The following is a 20,737-nucleotide window of genomic DNA, read 5'->3' on the forward strand; positions in this document are numbered from 1 at the left end:
TACGTAGATATTTTCCCGCGTTTTTGTCTCGTGCGTTTGGGTTAGTTCGTTTGCGGCTTGTCACGTGATCCCGGCAAAAGCACGGCGCACGCGGTGGATCACAACAGAAAGGTTGAGCTGAATATAAACCTGTTACCTGCCTACCCGATGTTAATGTGGACAGCAGCGGGCTCAAACGGAGACAAGTGACTAGAGATATTCAGTGCAGAGGCTATTTCTCACGGGGTTGTGACCGGCGGCGTCTGAAAGCGGAGACACCGGCTGCAGCGTGACCCCGCCGCGCGGTCCGACGACGTAAAGCGAGCATCCACCTGAGCACGGTTTCAGGAAGTGAGCCAGGTTTTGTTGTAACTGTTGCCACGGGACTCGCGCAGTGGGCGTTAAACTAAGTAGACCTAATTTGTTGCCCTCAAAACACATTTTCTGTTTTTAATTATTACTTTGCCTGTTAGGCAAGCGGATACCAAGATGCCACCTAAAAAGCGCAACTCTGGGACGACACAGAGCAAAGAGCTGAAGCCCGGTGCTGAAAGTGCCTGTCCAGACAAGAAGGAGAGTCCAGAGTTATCTGTTAAAAAGTAAGAGATGTTGTGTTGTATCTGCAGCCAGCGACTCGCTTGGCTACTGTATAAAGTGTTTTCACACTGTAGTCTAATGCTTAGCTAGTCTGTGCTGGTGTTTTACTCCTGCTAGCTAGCATATGTGCCTAAGCTTCAGGCTGACTAGCTAGCTCCTTCAAACGAAGTCAGGCCTGAGTTTAGAGCTAATATCTATGATTTATTGGGGTATTTCAAACCTACACAACTCTCCAAGGAGTGTAACTATTCAGTAACAGAGCTATTATGGGATTGTAACGGTGTCATAACGCTCAAATACACCCCATGTCTGAGAAGCCCTGCACTGGGAGGCTGCTGCCATCTGTGCAGCGTGTTTTGTTGTCCTGAAACTGTGTCTGTGTTGTCCATGATGTTGTTGATTTATGGTCTCCATCCTTTAGACACAGAGACAAGGACGCTGAGTTTGTTGCCCTGTGCAAGAGCCTCAACGTGACAGATCCAGTGTGTGATCGTGCCTGGACCCTGTGGAAGACTGTTCAAGACTTTGTGGAAAAAATCACTGTAAGTATTTATGTATGTGGTTATGTGACAGTAGATTTGTAATGCTGTGATCCTGCTGGGTGTCCTGTTGAAGCACAGGAAAAGACATGGGTGGAAGAGGCATTACTATGGGTGTAAACTACACAATGAGAGAGCTAAAGTATCCCTTTTGCACAAAGCCCACTTAGTGTTTATATTTTGTGGTCAGAATAAAATGGCCACTCCATTTAGTGAGCATGCCCTCACAGCCAAACCCTCTCCCTGTCTGTGGTGCTGTCTCAAATTTTTCTACACAGGAAAAATGTTCAAATAAAACTTAAATGCATTATCCTCCTACTGTAATTGAGGCATAATACGAAAACTGTAGACTACAGTACGTGTTTTGGCTGTGTCCAAACAGTATTTCTTTTTTTTTTTTTCTCAACCTCTGTCAAAGGAAACTAAAACAGTCTGTAGGTGAACATAACTCTTTTTTTAATACAATAAATTTGAAACGTACAGGGTGTATTGATTTGTTCCAACAGATCTGCTGGATCTTTGTTTCAGTCTTCCTTAACGTTCTCCAACTGGATGTCAGTAAATAAAAATGCTGCATGTTAATATATTTGCAAATTTAAAACATTTTTCTTTTTGCCTTCATTTCAGGACAGTCAGAAAAGAATTTGGGGGGCCTGTCTGTATGTGTCAGCTACAGACCTGGATGTCTCCTGTTTCACCTTGACTCAGGTCCAGAAAGCAGTCAGCCTGAAGTAAGTACTCGCCACGCTTGATGCATGTTGTTGGCTCTCATGGTGCAACTTGGCTTTCCACATTAATGCATGTAATAGACATTCTTTAAAAGGATCACTCATGGCTGCTCTCAGCACCACGGTCCAAATACAAACTGTGAGGTGACACTGTGATTTAAAGCTTTATGAGAGATACAGTTGATTTCAGTTTTCTACTGCATGAAGTAAAAATCCATCAAATGTCTTTTTTTTAATTCATACTTTCTGTCCCAGTGTAAAGCAGTTTGTGGCTCTGGTGAGGAAGCTGGATGTGAACTTGGATACTATAAGCACCAAGGTGGATTCAGCACTGACCCGATGGGAGAAGAAATACGATGTGACGCTGGCTCTCTACCAGAGGTTTGAGAAGTGAGTGGACGCGTCAACACGGCACAGGTGCTCGATTCACGTAGAACTGTTTGGGGCTGAATTGTTGCTGATGATTATGTTTGTTTTGTTTCAGAACATGCAAGAAAATCTTTGCTTTGGTTTCTGATGACAAGTAAGTTGGAGACTTATCTAATACTGCACTTATCAGACTTTTTTTTAAGTATCTTTATGGTCTTTTGTTTGAAAAGTGTGTGTTTCTCCTTAAAGATGTGATGAGGCCGTATTTTTAATGGTTCACTGTCTCTTTTCTAAGGGAGAGGGAAACCATGCGGAGCTGCTGGACAATGTTTCTTTTGGCCAAAGGTAGGTTAAGCCTTTTAACGAATTAACAACAACAAGTAGGATCAAGCTGTTAACACATTTGATAGAATAGTTTTCATGTTGCTCCATCCTCTTCTTTCCGTCCTTCCTTCCGCCTTTGTGTTCAGCTGCAGAGCTCAAATGAATTGGAAAATGTTTCTCCTCATGGTTACAGTTCTGTAGTTTCCAGTCCGCGGTAGTAGTATTGTGATGATGCTTCTCATGTGTTGCTTATCTGCTGTCTAAAGGAAGGGCCCTGCAGATGGAGGATGACCTGGTCATATCATTCCAGTTACTGCTTTGTACTCTGGAGTTATGCATCAAGCGCTGCCCTCCTGAACTCCTGCAGCCTCTTTACAGTAAGCTTCAGTATTACTTTAACATCTGTCTTTATTTGATACACTTTTAGGATTTGTCATTGTCAGTCTTCAAAAATGAATTGTGTAACATAAAAGAAGACTGGAAAAACAATTTTGTGTATTGTATTGTCAGTTGTTTTTTATATCTGTGGAAAATGGAATCTCAAGCAATCAATCTTTATTTATATAGCGCCAATTCATAACAGTGTTATCTCAAGACTCTTTCCATAAAGAGCAGATCTAGACCAAACTCTCTGATTAAGAGAGAGACCCAACGATTCAGGAATTCAAAATTAACGATTCAAGAATCCCCACATGAGCAAGCTCCACCTCTGATGCCATGAAATTATTAGATTATGGCTCTAGAGATTTTCTAATCCCTTCAGTGTTTGTTTTTTTTTTCTTTTTTTCTCAGAATCGGCTATCAGCAAAGTTCAGAGCCCCCCCACACGAACATCTCGGCGCAACCAGAGCAAAGCTAAAGCCCGACCTCCAGAGCCAGAGATGGATTTGCAGCTTCTCAAAACCTTGTGCAAAGAGAATGACTGCAATGCTGAAGAGGTTTGATCCCCTGTCTCTGTTTATATAGTCACCATACAAACACATGTCCGTACCCTCTACTTTGAGTGTATTTGGCCTCATTTGCCCTCTAATTGTATTTGCAGGTGAAGAACGTGTACCAGACCAGTTTCTCGGCTTTCCTGGACTCACTGGATCTGTCAAGATCTTCAGATTTTCCTCAGGTAGGGAGGCATTCGCCACAACACCTGCTCTACTGTTTGGCTTCACTGTCTGCTCTTCACTTACTGTTTCCATTAGTTATCGCTTCCTGCTTGCTGTTGTTCAAATGTTCAACCATTGTTGAACGTTTGAGTGTCCGACAGCTGTTGGTTGTTCTCTTTGCTGCTCATACATGTTTGTTTTCACATATATGGTGTCAGGAAAATGTGTGTTCAAGCAGGGGATCCTTTTTAATGTGTCAGGGTAGTATATTGCAGAAGCAGGTATGAAAACAACAGAGCCAGGATGCTTCTGTTTGCTGACTCCGACACGCTCCTCTGAAGATGGATACGGGACATGTTTGTTTTACTGTTACATTACCCCAGTAACGGGCAGCTGGTGCGCATTATTTAAGGGTCTTGTGCAAATAATATGTAAGCCTGACCTTATTGATCTGACCTATGATGGGCCTGGATAAATTGGAAAACAACCCATTCAATTATGAGAGAGAGTTTTTGCCCAGATTATTTCATAGCATAGCTGTCTGACACTGAGTCCGTTGTCCTTATTTAGTCATAGACAAGTTGGAGCCTTCCTTTATGATTTTTGAGATCGAGATAACTGCTCGCAGTTGTTCTTGCACAGTCTTTAGACAAAGCTTGTACATGTGCATCGAGACCTCCTGACTCAAAGCATTTTGAAGTGTAAGTTGACTAATGTGCACAATGATTACAAGAGTATAGAGGCTAGATTTAAGTCTATGTGGCAAACACTGATGTTGATTTACACGTGTGTAAGGACACAGTTGTACAAGTCTTCAGGGTGTTAAGAAATTCCTGCAGATGTTAGTTTTTATTGTCTGATTCTTCAGCATTCTCTGATTGCAGATCTAGTTTTCTGATTAAGCTAATGAAATTGAATGCGTTGTTAGAGCTCAATGTAGCCAGCAGTGTAAGTAGAAGTTAACCTTCCAGCAATACCGAAATTGTTCTACTACAGTAGGTTAAGGATTTGATCATGTGTGATTTTTCTCATGTACAGTGTAACTAAGATTTAACATGGTGAAAGGAACTACACAGTGATTTTGTTTTTGATATTTTAGCACATTTAGAAATAGAATACATTTAGCAACATTTAGCACTTTTGCGGTTCGGTAAAATGTAGGATTTAATGGAAAACTTTTCTATTTCTGTTTGAAATTCACTGCATTTGTTGTGTCTTTTTAACTACCTTGCATGTAGTTCGTGCCGTTAGTGGCTCACTGTGATGGTGTCTTATTTTTGTGTCGTTTGATTACTAGTAACCACAACCCTTCATTTTTCACCACAGGTGAATGACCTCAGCCAACAATATGAAGAGCACTACCTCAAAAGTAGAGACTTTGATGGACGGCTGTTTTTTGACGGCGATGAGACTGTTCTTGCACCTAGAGTTGAGATGTAATTTCTTCTTTTCTTCTCTATTGAGTGTTTTCATTTTGTTCTGGTTCACCTGTTCGAAGAAAAGTGTTTAACTATCTCCTCCTATGTTCAGATCACAGGTGGAAAGAACGCCAAAGAAGAACCAGGCAGATGAAGATACCGTACTCATCCCTCCTCAGACTCCAATCAGGTGCAGCTAGCACTCACTCACATGTGTTTTTTTTGACACTGAGTAGTCATGTTCACTTTCAGCAGCACCTTTTTTTTTCCAAAACATTTGTACAGTTTCAAACCTTCTTGCCTAAGAGTTTATGTTCACTGCTGTCAGCTGGTGCATTCTGGAGTTACTGAAGTGACTTTGGGGACTAAAAAAGCAACATTGTGTTTACGACGAAAAATGACATCTTCTGCTTTTTTGCATCATGCTTCAAAATGAAACGAAAAAACAGAAGTTGTGTTAATTACAATCTAACTCAGTTCAAGAGTAAGTTTACAAATCTGGCAGGCATATCTGTAAATTCTTTTGAAGACAATGGCCTCTTTAAGATATTATTTTATCAATAAAGATATAAGAAATGGCTAAATGGCATGGGCAATATTCATTAACTGTGTATCCACAAATGGAAAACCAAACACTGGAGGCTGTACTGGGATTTCTTGTACTGTATGTAGATTTATGGGGTCATTTCAGCGTGTGAATTGTTCTGAGCGTGTGTCTGTATTTTGTTTTTGTCTCATCAGAGCTGCCATGACCTCCATCCAGCAGTTGAGGGGAGATCTCACCTCTAGTGGGGACCAGCCATCTACTAACCTGGCTACATATTTCAAAGTGGGTCTCTAGAAGAGTTGCCTCTAATTATAATGTCCCATTAAACTGCATCTTACTGATTTGACGTGTTTGCCGTCTCTTCCTGTCCTGTGATCAGAATTGCACCGTGGATCCGACGCAGGGCGTGCTGAAGCGGTTGGAGACGTTCGGACAGGTGTTCAGCCAAAGGTTTGGTCAGGCAGTCGGCCCACGCTGTGTTGTACTTGGCAGGCAGGTATGAAATGACACTCAGGAAGACAATAAGCAACAATGGCAATACTTGCTCTGCTCACATTATTATTATTATTGCTCACATCACACAAGTCTGACTTGTATATTTCTTCCATCATTCAGAGATTTACCCTCGGTGTCAGACTGTATTACAAAGTCATGGAGGCAATGCTGAAATCGGTATGTGACTTTCTTTTTTTGGGGTGGGGGTTGTTTATTTAAAGCATCAGGTTGATTTCAAATGTAGAAATTCCCAGGTATACTATCAAAAATACAGAAACCAGAAACCGTTATGATTACTCTACTGCCTATTATAGATGTTATCAAACATTTCACTTTACATGCCCTCATGAGTTTTGTTTACATACCAGATTGAAGAGCAGATTAAATCTGCAAAGGAAGCAGCTCACATGAATTTTAGACGACATACCGTCTGAAATAACTCATACACATTTTGTTTGTCCTCTCATTGTGCTCATGGTTTTCATTTTGTAGGAAGAGAAGCGACTGTCTGTGCAAAATTTCAGGTACGAGTTTTTATTAAATCAATTATGGAGCAAGTCAATTGTTGTGTTTGTATGCACTTGTGCATGAGTGCCTTTTGTTGTTTTGGTAGTAAGTGAAGCATTAATTTGCAGTGAAGCAGTACTGACCTTGGCTGAGTCACATGATTTCCATTACAGTAAACTCCTCAATGATTCCACGTTCCACACGTCACTTCTGGCCTGCGCCTTGGAGGTGGTCATGGCAACGTATGGAGGTGTGTGCCGTCATTTGCTTACGAGTTGATAAGAGATGTAACCACACACTAAATATGACATAACTGTTGTATTAGCGTTTTTAATAACACAGGTACATTCTTCCACCTCTTGTAGATGTGCGACAAGTTGTAGTTATGTTTTTTTTTTTTTTTTTTTTTTGCTCCTTATGATTAGAGAGCAGCTTCAAGACTGGAGGATACATCAATGGTGGCGACCCAGCTGAAACGGATATGTGTTTCCCCTGGATACTGGATGTAGTCAACCTGGCCGCCTTTGACTTCTACAAAGTCATCGAGAGCTTCATCAAGGCCGACCCCACTCTGAGCAAAGACATCGTCAAACATCTGGAGACCTGCGAGAACCTCATCATGGAGAGGATTGCATGGAAGACGGTCAGTTTTATCTCTAATGTTAGCTACGATCTCAGCATTTCAAGATTCATGCATACACAACACAAAGACACACTGCTGCTGCAAAGAAATGCTCCATTTATTGGCCCATGAAAAGAAAGTGTTTGTTTGTAATGTATTAATTATTACTACATTTCAAGACAACATAAATCACACACACGATCAACATATAAACTGCTCCATAATAATTCATCAGGACCGTTGTAAAATGAGGCAGGTTTCACATAAATTCAGACTTCATCTGAAAAATGTCATTGCTGTTTAACAAACACATTGAAGTTGTTTTGACGAAATATACTGAGCAAAATATAGCTGACAAAGTGCTTCTTAGTGTGGCACTGACCCCCAGACTTCTCCAGCAGCACTGCACTAAGCGATGCGCTAATGTGAACACACACAAAACCTGTTCAACATAATGCAAGTCATGCGAAATACAGATACACACATTTAACACATGCAGTGCACTATAACCTCCAGGGAAGTGTGTACAGTATGGGTAACAATCGTGGTCAATTATTTGAATCCATTCAATAAAGTAGTCAAGTGCTCTTTAGATAAAGTAAAGTCTTTTTAAGATAGATCTTCTCACCACACTACTCTAAGAGACTCTCAGTCACTGGCTGCCGCTGCCTCCACCCCCGGGCGCCTCCTTGTGCACCAGGCTGCTGGAGAAATAGTAGATGAGTGGGTTGAGGCAGCAGTTGGAGCTTGCTAGTGATAGCACCACGGGGTGCACGGATTTGGTCACTTTGGCCAGGCCACAGTGGGGCAGCAGCCCTACATGTGTGAGGGTGTATCCCAGGAGGTTGATGTGATAAGGCACAAAGCACAGCAGGAAGACGCCCAGCACCCAGTAAATAAGTGTGAGCGTGTGCTGACGGCTGCGGCGCTGGCTGCGTGAGCGGTGTCTCGGCAGGCGAAGCACACTGAGCACTCTGCAGTAGCTATAGAGAAGCAGCACAGTGGGCAGCAGAAACGACCCCAGGACCAAGCCCAGAGCTGCCAGGATGACGGTGCGGTGACGTTTCGAGGACGGGTCCAGCAGACAGGGCTGGTGTTGGTGAGCAGCTGCAGAGCGCAGCAGAGGCAGACTCGCACTGAGGCCCAGCACCAGGCACCAGATCCCCCCACTTACCAGCTGTGCAACACGCAGCCTGCGCAGTGTTGATGCCATCGGGTGCACTACAGCAAAGTAGCGGTCCACAGCAATGCACACCAGGAAGAAGATGCCTCCATACAGGCTGATGTATTTTAGGGTGAAAGTAAGATGGCAGTATGCCTCGCCAGGACTCCAGCTGGACGAGTCTCCGGTCTTGGCCTTTTGGTGGTAGTAGTAGATTCTCAGTGGGAGAGAGATCACAAAAAACATGTCTGCGACTGACAGGCTGACCATGTAAATGGCTGTGCTGTTCATGGTGGAGAGAGAGAGACACAGTCTGCGCAGAGCCAGGCTGTTGGTGGTCAACCCCAGCAGGAAGATGACACTGTAGGACACTTGATAGAAGGTGAACCGGTAGCTGGTGTCCACAGTGCAGTTGGACGGAGGTGAGAATGGCTTGGCTGGCACATCAGTCATATTCCACAGCTCCATGTCCCAAAATGATTTGCTGCTCCAAGACTTAAAGTCACTGCATTGCTCTCATACCTGAAGGAAATTAGGTTGGTTGGGGCGAACATTAGTTAGAATAAGGAACATGTTCACTTGGCGCTGCTGGAGCAGTTAAACCTGTGGCAAGTAAAGACTCAATAACATAACGTAAAAAAAGAAAATGCTGTTTTTATGGAATGTAAATTTGCAGAGGTGACATGAATACGTTACCATGATTTAATATTTGATATGCAAGAAGACAGTGGGGCGATTGCTGTCAATAAAGTTTTAACTGCAACTTCCTGCTCTCATAAAACAAGCAAACATTTGGTTTCATTACAGGCAGAGTGGAGAAAAAAATAGAAACATTGCCCTGCAGTAAAAACACATTTAGAGTAGCTTGTGACGTTAATCTTTTGATGAGATTGTCAGAGGTGTTAATTCATTTGTAGGCTGTTGCTTGTAGTGCATATGCAAGTATCTGTTAAACCATTTTTAGTCACTATTACAAATTTCCCCAATGTGGGACGAATAAAGGTTTATCTTATCTTATCTTATCTTATTGGGGAGGATTTGATTGTCAGCACTCTTTACTAATGCATTTTTCCTGTGTTTAGTGAATGTCAACATGATTTTTCACTTCATACTATTTTCTTTTTTTGAGACTAATTCACCAGGAATTCAAAGCAATTTCACGCACTCAAATCTCAAAATGACCAGAGAGTTCAATCAGCACCACTGACTGACAACACTAATGACATCATGATACATGGCCCTTGAACATTAATTAAAAAAAAAATACAACTATGAAATTATTTTTGAAACAAAGTCACGAATCATCATTATATAATGTAACATTTTTAATTTGCAGTAACATTATTTAACAAGACTTTGCTGGAAGAGAGCATCTAATTTTGGATATTTTCTGTGTATTTTCATGCTCAACTCCAGAGTCTTTGAATGAAATATGGAGCTGATCGCAACTCCTGTAAAATAATTCATTCATCACTAGTTCTAAGTGTGTGATGAGTGTGTTATAAAGTGTTTAGCACGTTAGTGACTTCATCTCATCACATCACATTAATGCATTTGCATTTGCTTCTTTTAACTGTGAAATCAAAAGAAATTCTCAAATATCGCATTCAAAATATTATTCCGTATCTTTGTCTTCTAAGATAAGAACCTTCATCATTTAAATCATTTGTTTGTTCTATCAAACCCAGATACAGAAGTTGATACAGTTAATTGCTACATTTGATAAAAATGACACATCTTAATACATTATACACTGTAAGTATAATTAGTTCAACTGAGGAGAAACAGATGCAGCTTCATCACTCACCAGTATCAGGATCTCGTCAATGCAGTTACTGTGTTTTCAAGTAATTTTTCCAATCAGCTGGTCTTAAGCAGCAGGACAACCTGTCAGGACTCTGTAACAATGAAACATGCTACTGGTGGAGCAGTTCACGCCTACACTCATGCAGGTCTGGGTCTCCCCCCACCCTCCGTCTCCCCTCTCCCCTGGCCTGCACACACTTGCTGTGGTTTGTTCTCACTAGCTATTATATTTTTTTCTGTTTTTAACCAACTCCTTTTCTCATTGAACTGAATTTTGTGATCAGCCGTACAGTTAAACACAGATTGATTCATTACCTTCACGGCGGGAGCCATGTTTATGGCTGCTAGTTTAAAAACCTACACAAGTGATTGGAGTTAATCGTTAACTATATTTGTCAGCCAGCTGATAGAAGGAATAGCTATAATTCAGTCAAACAAGGACAGCAGTGTAGGTCTCTCTGTGTGGGTGTAAGAGCCCAAGACTAAACTAGAGGAAAACATTTTGCTGCAATGTGTCTTAATCAGTCAGAAATAAATTCAAAACCTTCAGGACAAATCTTGTGACTGATGAAAATTAATCTGGTCAAAAAAATGGTAATTCACCTATTATCCACATCAGACATTTCTAGGCATTTCAGTCAGAATCTCCCCTTTGTGTTATGATTATAATGATAAATCATTGGCCCCATAATAAATTGTATCAATATAATCTCCATCATTTTTATTTATTATAGAATATTATATTTATAAATATCAATAAGCTGTTTGTTTATAATGTCAGCCTTGAGTCAGAATGACTTTTGTTCTCTGAACAAAACGATTAATCTAGTACAAATATTTCATTCGTGCTGGGTGGGGAAAAACCCCAGCCAAATCCTGAACGCAAACTTATTGGTATTACTTGTTTTCTTTGTTTCAAAGATGCCACTTTTAAGTTTTATTCTGGATCATTCACCGGGGTCTGCGTCAGGATCTCAGCAACAACCGCTGTGCTCTATTTTGCAAACGCAGTTCTCCCTCAGGAGGCATGTTGTTGCTCGCCTGCTTGTTCCACAATCCCGCCTGTCAGAGCAGTGGTGGCAATGAGTCTACCCTTGTCAGTGCAGACCCTGGGGCTCATACTCGTAACAGGAATGCAGCAGCGCTCGGTCTTGCAGCACACAGTTTTTACAAGATTGAACAAATATTTCACATGCATTCAAGCTTCACCGTAGTTGATTCACACAGTGAGCTGTGTTTTTACTTCACCTATTAGTGCATAGGAAACAGATATGAAGTCAGTCCAATGCATGAAACACTACAAGGAATATTCTGACTTGACATATCTTCATTTTTTTTTAACAAACAAACAGTCTTTCTACAGAAATGACCACTTATTTAGATACGACGTTGGCAGTGTTGGTGTAGTATTGGCTTGTGCAACACAGCTATCAAATATCGACCACACCTGCAATCTACATTTTAGAATGTATTGACTCATTGGCCAACGTCAGTACCTGTGACTGTGCTGTTAGTACATGCGTAACTAGTCAGTCTAGACAATCATCATCATAAGAGAATGGCATATGAACAAGTGATACCCTGCCGTGTCAGGTGTTTCACAACACCCCATTCAAACAAGTAATGAATTTCAAACTCAAAAAATGTTTTAAGTTAAAAACTTTATTAGCTTTCAGTGTAAGGGGTAAAAGCTCTTATAGAACATGCTGCTCTATAAAGTGCTTAAAGGCCTTAGTGGGGCCACATCTACTCAGAAGCTGCACGGTACAGTACATATAAGGAGTTATAATACTGGTTGAGCATTGCCAAGGCAGAATTTTCCTAAAACTCTAAAAAGGCTACATTGCAATTTCTTATGTGCAAAAGTTCATAATCATAGTCATACTTTGCAGCACCGTGCACAGGATTTTGGCTTATACACCGGTCAATTGCACTAATACACATAACAAACTCATTTCCTAACAGAATGATGAGTTTTCTTTCTTGTGTGTTGTCAATGGTCACCCCGATAAAGGGTAATTTTGCTGCAAAACATTTCATTTTCCTGTTTGACTTGCTGCGCTCTTTTGTTGACTTAATAGGGATCAGTGTCTGACGTCCCAGTCTAAAGTCTCTGTGGTGTCCAGTAGATGGGAGAGTGACTCCTTAGTAACCATTGTGTTTTTGTGTTGTTATGATCTTCAAGGAGTTCTGAGTCGAATCGAGTTTCACCAGCAACACTCACTGAAATATTAATGATGCCACATAATGGAGGTGTCATTAGACTGTAGACTCACTGTTAAACACGTTGGGTCTCAGAGTCCTCAGGGTCATGCTTTTGGGTGTTGAGTTTGGACTGCTTTGTGCGCTGTCCATTTGCAGTCTGTTGAATAGCTTGGCACCATTGTGCCATACGGTGGACTTACGTTTGATGGAGCTCTGAATTGTCTCTGAAGTGAAATAGTAAATGACGGGATCAAAACAGCAGTTGGTCACTGCTATGCATAGAGCAATGGGGTAGATGGTTCTGACCACATATTCTGCGTCACACCCCTGTAAGATATTGGAGCGTACCAGGGCGTAGAACATGAGATTAACATTGTAGGGAATAAAACAGAAGCAGAAGATGAGCAGATGCACGAAGATCATTCTCAAGATTTTTGCCTTATTCAGGCTCCCACCACGGCTGATGCTTTGAGGTTTCCTCAATGTACGTAGCACCATCACCGAGCAGAAGACATTGAGCATCAATGGAATGATGAAGCCCACAGTCTCAATAAACACCACCACTTTGGACAGCTCAGCCTTCCACTGTTTTTTGGAGTAGTTTTCAAAGCAGAAGTTTGAGGAAGAGTTGGGCGAAGTGGTATCCAAAAGGAACCCAGTGGGTATACTTCCGGAAAGAACCATCACCCACACTGTACAGCAGGCCAGTTTGGCATTCCTCTTAGTGCGAATAACTTGGGACCGAAACGGGTGCACAATGGCCAGGAAACGGTCGACACTGATGCAGGTGAGAAAGAGGATGCTGCCGTACATGTTGGTGTAGAACAGGGCCACGGAGATCTTGCAGAGCTCGCTTCCAAACAGCCAGTCGCGTTTAACGAAGTAAACAATCCGAAAAGGCAGGCTGAGGACAAAGAGAGAGTCTGAAACCACAAGGTTCATCATGTAGGTCGTGGTCTCGTTCCGCAGCTTCAGCGTCCAGCCAAAAATGTACACAGCCAGCATGTTGAAGACAAGTCCAACTAAAAACACCAGGCTGAAAACTATGCTATACAGTAGGTACTTGAAGTCATCACTCTTGTCGCAGTTCGTGTTATTTGGAGTGCCACTAAAGTTATACGTTTGCAGGGTGTTATACATTTTTACACCAGGCTGGTAAGTTTTTGAACATTTACAGACTTTAAAAGATCCTCAGTCATATACTTGTGTCAGTCAATCAAATTCAGCGAGTTAATCCGACCATGTGGGACAGGCAGGGAACATTTCCATTTCTTTTGGGTCAGAAAACAGTCCTGAAATACTGAAGAAAGCTCCGTTTCTGTGGTCTTACGTTGTGAAGTACTATGAAGAAAAGTATACAGCAACTCCACGAATATCTGTATTAGTATCCAAAGTCCTTTTACATCAGTTTTCTGTTTGTGAAAGCGTTCCCGCAGGTCCATTAATCCTTAATGAAATGAAGATTTCAGTCCTCTCCAGTTGTCTTTCACAGCTGAAATGTGTCTGCCTTTGAGATAGGAGTCATGTGCTTCTCTTTAACTCCGTGAACAGTCGAGTGGTTCTTTCCTTCTCTTGTTCTCCTGTCTGCTCCTGTAGCCGCCCTGGGGGAGCGTGGTGATTGTTACTCTTATGCTCCACAGGTTTCACTCTGCCCCTGCCAGACTGTAAATCAGAAACCTTGCAGCAGGCTGTAACGCAAAGAACTGACTTGATAGAAAGGGAGGAGCCCTCAACGGGGCCAAAGTCCTCCCATCGGTGCCTTGTTGTTGCTCTTATCTGAATTTGAATTATAATCAGATCTCAGATCAGAAATTGGTGTTGTCCTCAATTTTTGAATCTTCTTTTAAATCACAAACTTAAATGAGGATTTCTTGCGGGTGTGTTTCAGTCAACCTCCCAAATACTTTTGTGTATTCAGCAAGAGTTTTCATCGTCTGCCTGCTTAAACAGTATATGAATATTAGGACTATAATTGACTGAAACTTTCAGTTTTCTAACAAATAATCAGCTGAAGGTGAAAGGCAAAGAGGACTGACCAACAATCAAATATCAAGTGTACTTTCAAAATGTGTCAGTGGCAGCCAGGTGTGGCAAGTATGACAGGAAGAATGTACGTGTAGCGTGCCTGTACCTGCAGTGACTGTGTAACTGAGTGGTGGACCACACTCACTTCCTGCCATGATAATGTGTGAAGATTTGCTGTGTTTGTGTTAAAAGGGAATGCATTTTTAGATAATTTAAGTTATAATTAAGTTAATAATTTAAACTTAAGGGAATTTCCACAACTTTCACTGAAATCAGATAAGATACTATAGGAAGTGCCCTTTGGTCAACATAGAATGAGGAACGGGTGTGTTCTTGGTCCATAGTCACAATTTCCACTGGACATTTGAACTGTTTTTCTAATTGCACCTGCATGTTGTCAATGTCTACACTTGTTGCTTTGGGTGAAACCAGATAGGCTCTTCATGAAGTTCTTCAGAGATAATATGCACTTGTAATTCATCAACATCAATAATAGCAATTTAGATTTTATATTGTATAGTTGTCTTGTGAGTCCACTTGTGATTAGAAAACAACCCTCATCTCAGCTTCTTTTCAATTCAATTCCAGTAAAACAGCTTTATCAGTTTAGATGCACTGAAAAGAATCACGGCTGCTTGATTGAATTCAAGTAACCATGTCTGTGTCACCGCAGGGCTCCCCGCTGTTTGAGCTGCTGAAGCAGGAGCACGAGGGCGGAGCAGCAGAGCAGGTGGACACCACAGCCAGTTTCAGCCAACCACTGCAGCACAACCACACCGCAGCTGACCTGTGAGTCCACCATCCCACAAACTATCTGTCTGTCTTTTCAGTTGCTGGTATGCAGGATGCAGATACTTCCTTAGACCCTAAAACTGTTTTAGCTGTTGTGAAATTATTTTGCGTCGCACGCACAAGAGCTTGCATCATCTTGTTAAGAAAAAAAAAATTAGATCCGTTAATTTCCATGACTCATGCTCACCATTAGCTTTTCTTCCTGTACTTTTGAACCTCTCCTCCTACGTTATTCTAAACCCTCTGTGATTTGTGCTTTAAAATGAATGTAATGTTTGCTTTAATGCTGGTGTAACTGACAGAGCCTAATGGGGTTCCCTGTACTTCCTACAGATATCTGTCCCCCATGCGCCCGGGGCTTCGTGTCTTGCCTCCCGAGTCCCCGGCTACGCCCAGCTCTCAGCCTTCCTCTCAGCCTCCGACCCAGCCTGCCGGCCAGACTCCACGGCTCCCTAAGTCCAATTCTCTCAGCCTCTTCTATAAAAAATGTACGATGTTGTTCATTCTCGCACACACACTGATTTTAGTTACATTAGAGACGTGTGACACTGCCATCTGTACTTCACAAAGGTGATAGGTAATGCTTTTGTCAGTGATGGATTTCCAATTTGACTTTATTATAAACTGGAAATGACCAGATTATCCCGCTGATCCCTCAGGTTTTTTTTTTCTCCATTTACATTCTTCATGTCCGACGGTTTCTGTTTCCTTTCTCTGCAGTGTACCGTTTGGCCTACACAAGGCTCAAAATGCTCTGCTCCTACCTGCTGTCCTCCCACCCTGAACTGGAGCCCATCATATGGACCCTGTTCCAGTACACACTGCAGCACGAGCACGAGCTAATGAGAGACCGTCACCTCGACCAGGTAACCGGACAGCACGCTGCTTTTCCCCCCCTTGTTTCTGCTTTTCATCTGCCATTCACTCTTATTCTCTTGCTCTCCCTTCTTCTTTTTCTTCATGCTTTTTTTTCTTTAACTCCTTCTCATTGTTCTTGTAGTTGATGATGTCAGCCATGTACGCCATATGTAAGGTGAAGAGTGTTGATTTGCGCTTCAAGACCATTGTCACAGCGTACAAGAACATGCCCAACACCAACCAGGAGGTGACGCCTTTTAATGTTAACAACTCAAATTACCTCTCTTGTTGATCTATGACACAAAATTGTTCTGAACTTTGTGTCACACCGTGTTGTTCCAGACCTTTAAGCATGTGCTGATCACCGAGGGCCACTATGACTCCATCATCGTCTTCTACAACCAAGTGTTCATGCAGAAGCTGAAAACCAACATCCTGCAGTATGCATCCACCAGGGTGAGACACTTCCCCACGTCGGATCTACAGTGTGATTCCAATGCATGCACAGTCAGATAAATGTGCATGACTGCTTCATCCTCTCATTTTTCTCGTTTTTAATTTTGTAGCCGCCCACCCTCTCTCCAATCCCACAAATACCGCGCAGCCCGTACAAGTTCCCCAGTTCGCCTCTACGTGTGCCTGGGAGCAACAACGTCTACATCTCCCCGATGAAAAGCCCACGCATGTCCCCGGGTATCATGACTCCCCGCTCCAGGTGAGTTCTACATATCCTCTAAAGATCGTTGTTCTCCTTGGACAGCTTGATCGACTGTTGGGGGGGAAAGAAATGATCCTTTTAAATAGTGTTTGCATGTGATTTTTCTCATCAGTGTTTTTTGCCTTTACAGAATGCTGGTATCCATCGGTGAATCTTTTGGGGTACGAGCCGCTTCTGCTTGCTTTGTGTCTTGTTAAAGGATAACCTCTTTTTATCATGAGCAGCGGTAATGATTTTTCTCACTCTTTTTTTTTTTTTTTTTTTCTCTTTTTCCCTCTGCAGCCGTCCAATCGGTTCCAAAAGATCAACCAGATGGTCAACAGCAGCGATCGCTCCTTGAAGAGGACTCTGGATCTCAGCTCCACTCTAAAGCCTCTGAAGAGGCTTCGGTTCGACGTGGATGGGCAAGATGAAGCAGATGGCAGGTTGGTCACAAATGGTGTTATATCTGCTGTAGCGTGGCACCACCCTGACTAATTATCTGTACCTCAAAGTCAAAAACACTTACACATAGTGTTTGTCATTGCATTTGAACACATCTCTCAATTAAGCTGACTTAATTTCAATTCACAGCAAATCTGGAGGAGATTCTACGCTTATACAGAAGCTTGCAGAGATGAGTAAGTGGAAAACCCCTCATTATGTATTAAAACCAGTTTTTGCCTTTTGATATTCTCAAATATTCTTCTTTGTGTCTTCCTCTAACATACTGATGACTGTTTTCGTGCAGGCTCTACCCGGAGTCGCATGCAGGAGCAAAAAATGAAGGAGGACGCAGAATCAAGGAAGGAATAAGTCTCAAACCTACTGAACTGACCTGCACTGTTTGTCACAATGTGAACATTACTCTTAGTTCACACACAAAGTGAAACATGAGTTTCTCTGTACATTTACTATTGGCTTTTAGTTTGTATTTAACTGAGGAGTACTATGTGAATATAGAGGGCTTTCTCCTCTTTTTTTGTTGATGCTTTAACTGAGTGTTTTAACTGAATAATGATTGACATGATTGAATTTCATTTGATTTTTGAATTGCTGCAGAATACATGTGTTTGGTTTTATTTGTAATTGTTATGAGGAATCATTGTTGTCACACTCCTGAATGTTCTCAAGAGTGTTGTTGAGATGCATCGCTGGTTTTCTTGTTAAATGATTGGTTGAGTCTAACCACCACCAGGAGCCTCATATGTTGACCTTTTTCTTTTTGACAGTTTTTTTTTTTTTTACTTCAAATTCTGACATTTGAGACGCTTCAATCATGATGCAACATTTTAGGTGTTAAATCATGATTACTCTCCTCAAAAAGGATTAAATGTCAGCGTCAGAGGGAAATCAATATGTCTTTCTATGCAGTGGTTTTACTTTAAAAGAGATATTTTACTTGGAAACTTGCATAAAAATGGAGAACTATAAAGTGATCAAATATCACATGAAGGAAAATCTTACCTGGTTTGCTTTCAACCAAAATTCATGTACTTTCAAAGGATTTGGTAACTGGCAGAGCTTCTCTTTGGTGTATAGTTTTATAGTGTCTTGTTTTATTTTTTGGTGGTAAGAAATATACATTACACAACAAATGCAAACAGCTTAAGGATTTTTTTATGTTTTCAGTGACTTTTTTTTTTTCAACAAAATGTTGGTATAGCTTTTAATGTTTTTTTTAAAGGGGTTTGGAGGATTCTTAGAAAGAGGGGGCGGGGGTAATTACAGCGAGGCATAAACACCACATAGAGAAAATGAAGATGTGGACTTCACTCCAGAAAAGCATAGCTAAGTAAAATGTTCCAAGGAAATGTCAAGAGTTTTTTTTAAAAAAATAAAATATGTTTATATTGTACTTAATTGAAGTAGTGTAGTAAATATTTCTTTTGAAAATATCATTTTTGTTGGTGTACTTCTTTGCATAGACGGCACAATATGCAGATGCTTCCTTCTTTCTAACCCGTTGCCATGACTCCCATGCTTTTGCAGCACACAGTAGCTGTTAGACTGAGGAGCACCATGCTGTTGAGTTGTTGTATTTTCATCCAGTTTTATACACTATTTTATGACGGGTGGTTTGGTTTCGGATTCTTGTGATAACCTTTAAAAGTGTTGGTTATGAAAATAATAGGATCGTGCTACATTTTTCACACCCTACTGCTGTCAAACTACTGTCCAAGGCCTCTTTTCCCAAGAGCATCTTAAGGCTAAAACGACTGTAGATAATTCTAAATGATGACATTTAAATGTTCTCAACCTTCAGCATTATTCGTTGTAGGACACTGATAAATGAGAGTGTAGACCATCTCCTAATTGTGTTTAACCACCGAATATTTGAGTAGTGATTATGAACCAATAAAAGCCAGGACAGTTGCAGAAAATAGATTTTGGAATTGTAATCTGCATCAGTCATGTTTTATTACCACCTGTGTCTCAAAGAATTGCAGTCACAACAAAGAGCAATTACGTCTACTGTGGTCCTTTTCCTCCCTCTGCTGTGCAAAACTGTGCTCACAAGAGTCAGCCAGTCAGGCTTCACTTCCACACAAGGTTACAGCTGAGTAACATGATCATCTCGGTGCTGGTGACTAAACATTGGCATTTGCTCTGTGATTTCTATCCAGAAAATGCATTTGGCTTCCTTTTCAATGTAGCGTTTTATTCCTCTGATGTGTCTAAAACTTTCCAATATGCTACATTTCACACATTTATGCTTTCTAACTGGTGTGGTGTTGCATAGAGATGTGGGCCAAACACGTCAGCACACAGTAAGTAGTGGAGATATTATTATTATATTAAGTATACAGATACTTTGTTAGTTGAGGTACTAATATCACACTGTAAAAATACTCCATTACAAGTAAAAGTATTGCATAGAAAATACCAGGAAAATGTGCTTTAAGTATTAAAGAAGTATTCATATGTCTGCTGTAACTGTTACATGATTATATATTATAACATTTGATTATTATTATTACTCATGCATGAATGTAATTTCACTGCTGTAGCCGGTTGAGTTAAGTTAAAGTTAAAGTTTTTTAACCATTTTTGTATGCAAAAACAATTAATGATTATTTTCATCATGATTCTGATTATAATCAAGAGTGTTTGGTTTGTAGATATTTGGAAAATAGTGATAAATATCATCACATTTCCTAAAGCCTAAAGTATCACTATTGCAATGCTTGTTTGTACAGTTCAAACGTCAAATTTATCAAAATTAAAGTAAAATAATTAAAACAAAAAGCAACAACTCTTCACATGAAATATGCCTGTTGCCTATAGTTACAGCTGCATTTGTGCATTTTCATGTTTTGTGTGCAAAAACTAATTTGTAAATCAACTTGTAACTAAAGACTTAACATAACTGTAGTGCAATAAATAGTAAAATATGTCCCTCTGAAATGCAGTCGAGTAGCAGTATACAGTGGCATGAGAAGAAAATGCTTAAGTACAATTACCTAAGTAGAGTACTGTAGAGTAGTGAACGTACTACATTCCACCACTGCATACAGTAAATGTGACATCTGACTGATTCTGCATTGATGAAGAGCTAATAAACATTATCAGAGAAGCTTCTGAAAACCATACGGACATACAGTAGAAAATAATGGAAGCTGAGAGAGAAAACTACAAACAGTTCAGGACTAAAATGAAAATATGTCCTTTTAGAAACTGGGCAGAAACGGGCTCCGTTTAAGAGAAGTGCACGACAAGAGAGTTGTGAAAATGATCAGTATCTCTTTTACTTGTTTTTCCCACTGCTGTGGACTCCCTCCAGCTCCTCTGGGGGAGGCGATGACAGCTGCTGCCTGTTCAGTAACAGCTACCTTAATTGTACCATGTCACTGTTTCCAATGAGGAGAGCAGAGTTAATTCCTGTTTGAATGCAGAAACAGTTTGGTTTGGGCCCAGCCGAGCGTGAAACACTTTGAACCAGTTACGTTTTAATTGGCCGTGCCCC

At 41.0% G+C, this 20,737-nt stretch overlaps 3 protein-coding genes across 3 annotated transcripts; 1 reads left to right on the top strand and 2 right to left on the bottom strand.

Annotated features, from left to right (window-relative positions):
- The first annotated feature begins 366 nt into the window (after positions 1-366).
- Positions 367-18,628, top strand: rb1 (retinoblastoma 1). The gene is made up of 27 exons (XM_070843295.1): positions 367-578; positions 998-1,118; positions 1,743-1,846; positions 2,099-2,233; positions 2,328-2,366; positions 2,508-2,557; positions 2,803-2,913; positions 3,329-3,474; positions 3,579-3,656; positions 4,963-5,072; positions 5,167-5,244; positions 5,796-5,883; positions 5,981-6,097; positions 6,217-6,273; positions 6,589-6,620; positions 6,777-6,853; positions 7,029-7,246; positions 15,097-15,212; positions 15,549-15,703; positions 15,936-16,081; positions 16,216-16,320; positions 16,416-16,529; positions 16,640-16,788; positions 16,922-16,952; positions 17,074-17,216; positions 17,365-17,411; positions 17,522-18,628. The coding sequence occupies exons 1-27, from the start codon at positions 469-471 to the stop codon at positions 17,584-17,586; spliced, it is 2,742 nt and encodes a 913-aa protein (XP_070699396.1). The 5' UTR covers positions 367-468; the 3' UTR covers positions 17,587-18,628.
- On the bottom strand, positions 7,878-10,245 carry LOC139213312 (lysophosphatidic acid receptor 6). The gene is made up of 2 exons (XM_070843987.1): positions 10,195-10,245; positions 7,878-8,909 (listed from the first exon to the last, which is right to left on the bottom strand). Exon 2 carries the CDS (start codon positions 8,853-8,855, stop codon positions 7,878-7,880), a length of 978 nt encoding a protein of 325 aa, XP_070700088.1. The 5' UTR covers positions 8,856-8,909; positions 10,195-10,245.
- lpar6b (lysophosphatidic acid receptor 6b) lies at positions 11,868-13,898 on the bottom strand. Its single transcript, XM_070843296.1, has one exon. The coding sequence runs from the start codon at positions 13,536-13,538 to the stop codon at positions 12,453-12,455; it is 1,086 nt and encodes a 361-aa protein (XP_070699397.1). The 5' UTR covers positions 13,539-13,898; the 3' UTR covers positions 11,868-12,452.
- Positions 18,629-20,737: the final 2,109 nt, after the last annotated feature.

Source organism: Pempheris klunzingeri, chromosome 14, assembly GCF_042242105.1.
Source record: "Pempheris klunzingeri isolate RE-2024b chromosome 14, fPemKlu1.hap1, whole genome shotgun sequence".
Lineage (NCBI taxonomy): Eukaryota > Metazoa > Chordata > Actinopteri > Acropomatiformes > Pempheridae > Pempheris > Pempheris klunzingeri.

What these genes read in the sequence shown, in the direction of transcription:
- rb1 (XM_070843295.1), top strand. Translation starts at nt 469, where the DNA reads ATGCCACCTAAAAAGCGCAACTCTGGGACGACACAGAGCAAAGAGCTG. An exon ending in AGAGGATTGCATGGAAGACG is followed by an intron (nt 7,247 to 15,096) that starts GTCAGTTTTATC and finishes GTGTCACCGCAG; the next exon opens with GGCTCCCCGCTGTTTGAGCT. An exon ending in ATCATGACTCCCCGCTCCAG is followed by an intron (nt 16,789 to 16,921) that starts GTGAGTTCTACA and finishes TTGCCTTTACAG; the next exon opens with AATGCTGGTATCCATCGGTG.
- LOC139213312 (XM_070843987.1), bottom strand. Translation starts at nt 8,855, where the DNA reads ATGGAGCTGTGGAATATGACTGATGTGCCAGCCAAGCCATTCTCACCT.
- lpar6b (XM_070843296.1), bottom strand. Translation starts at nt 13,538, where the DNA reads ATGTATAACACCCTGCAAACGTATAACTTTAGTGGCACTCCAAATAAC.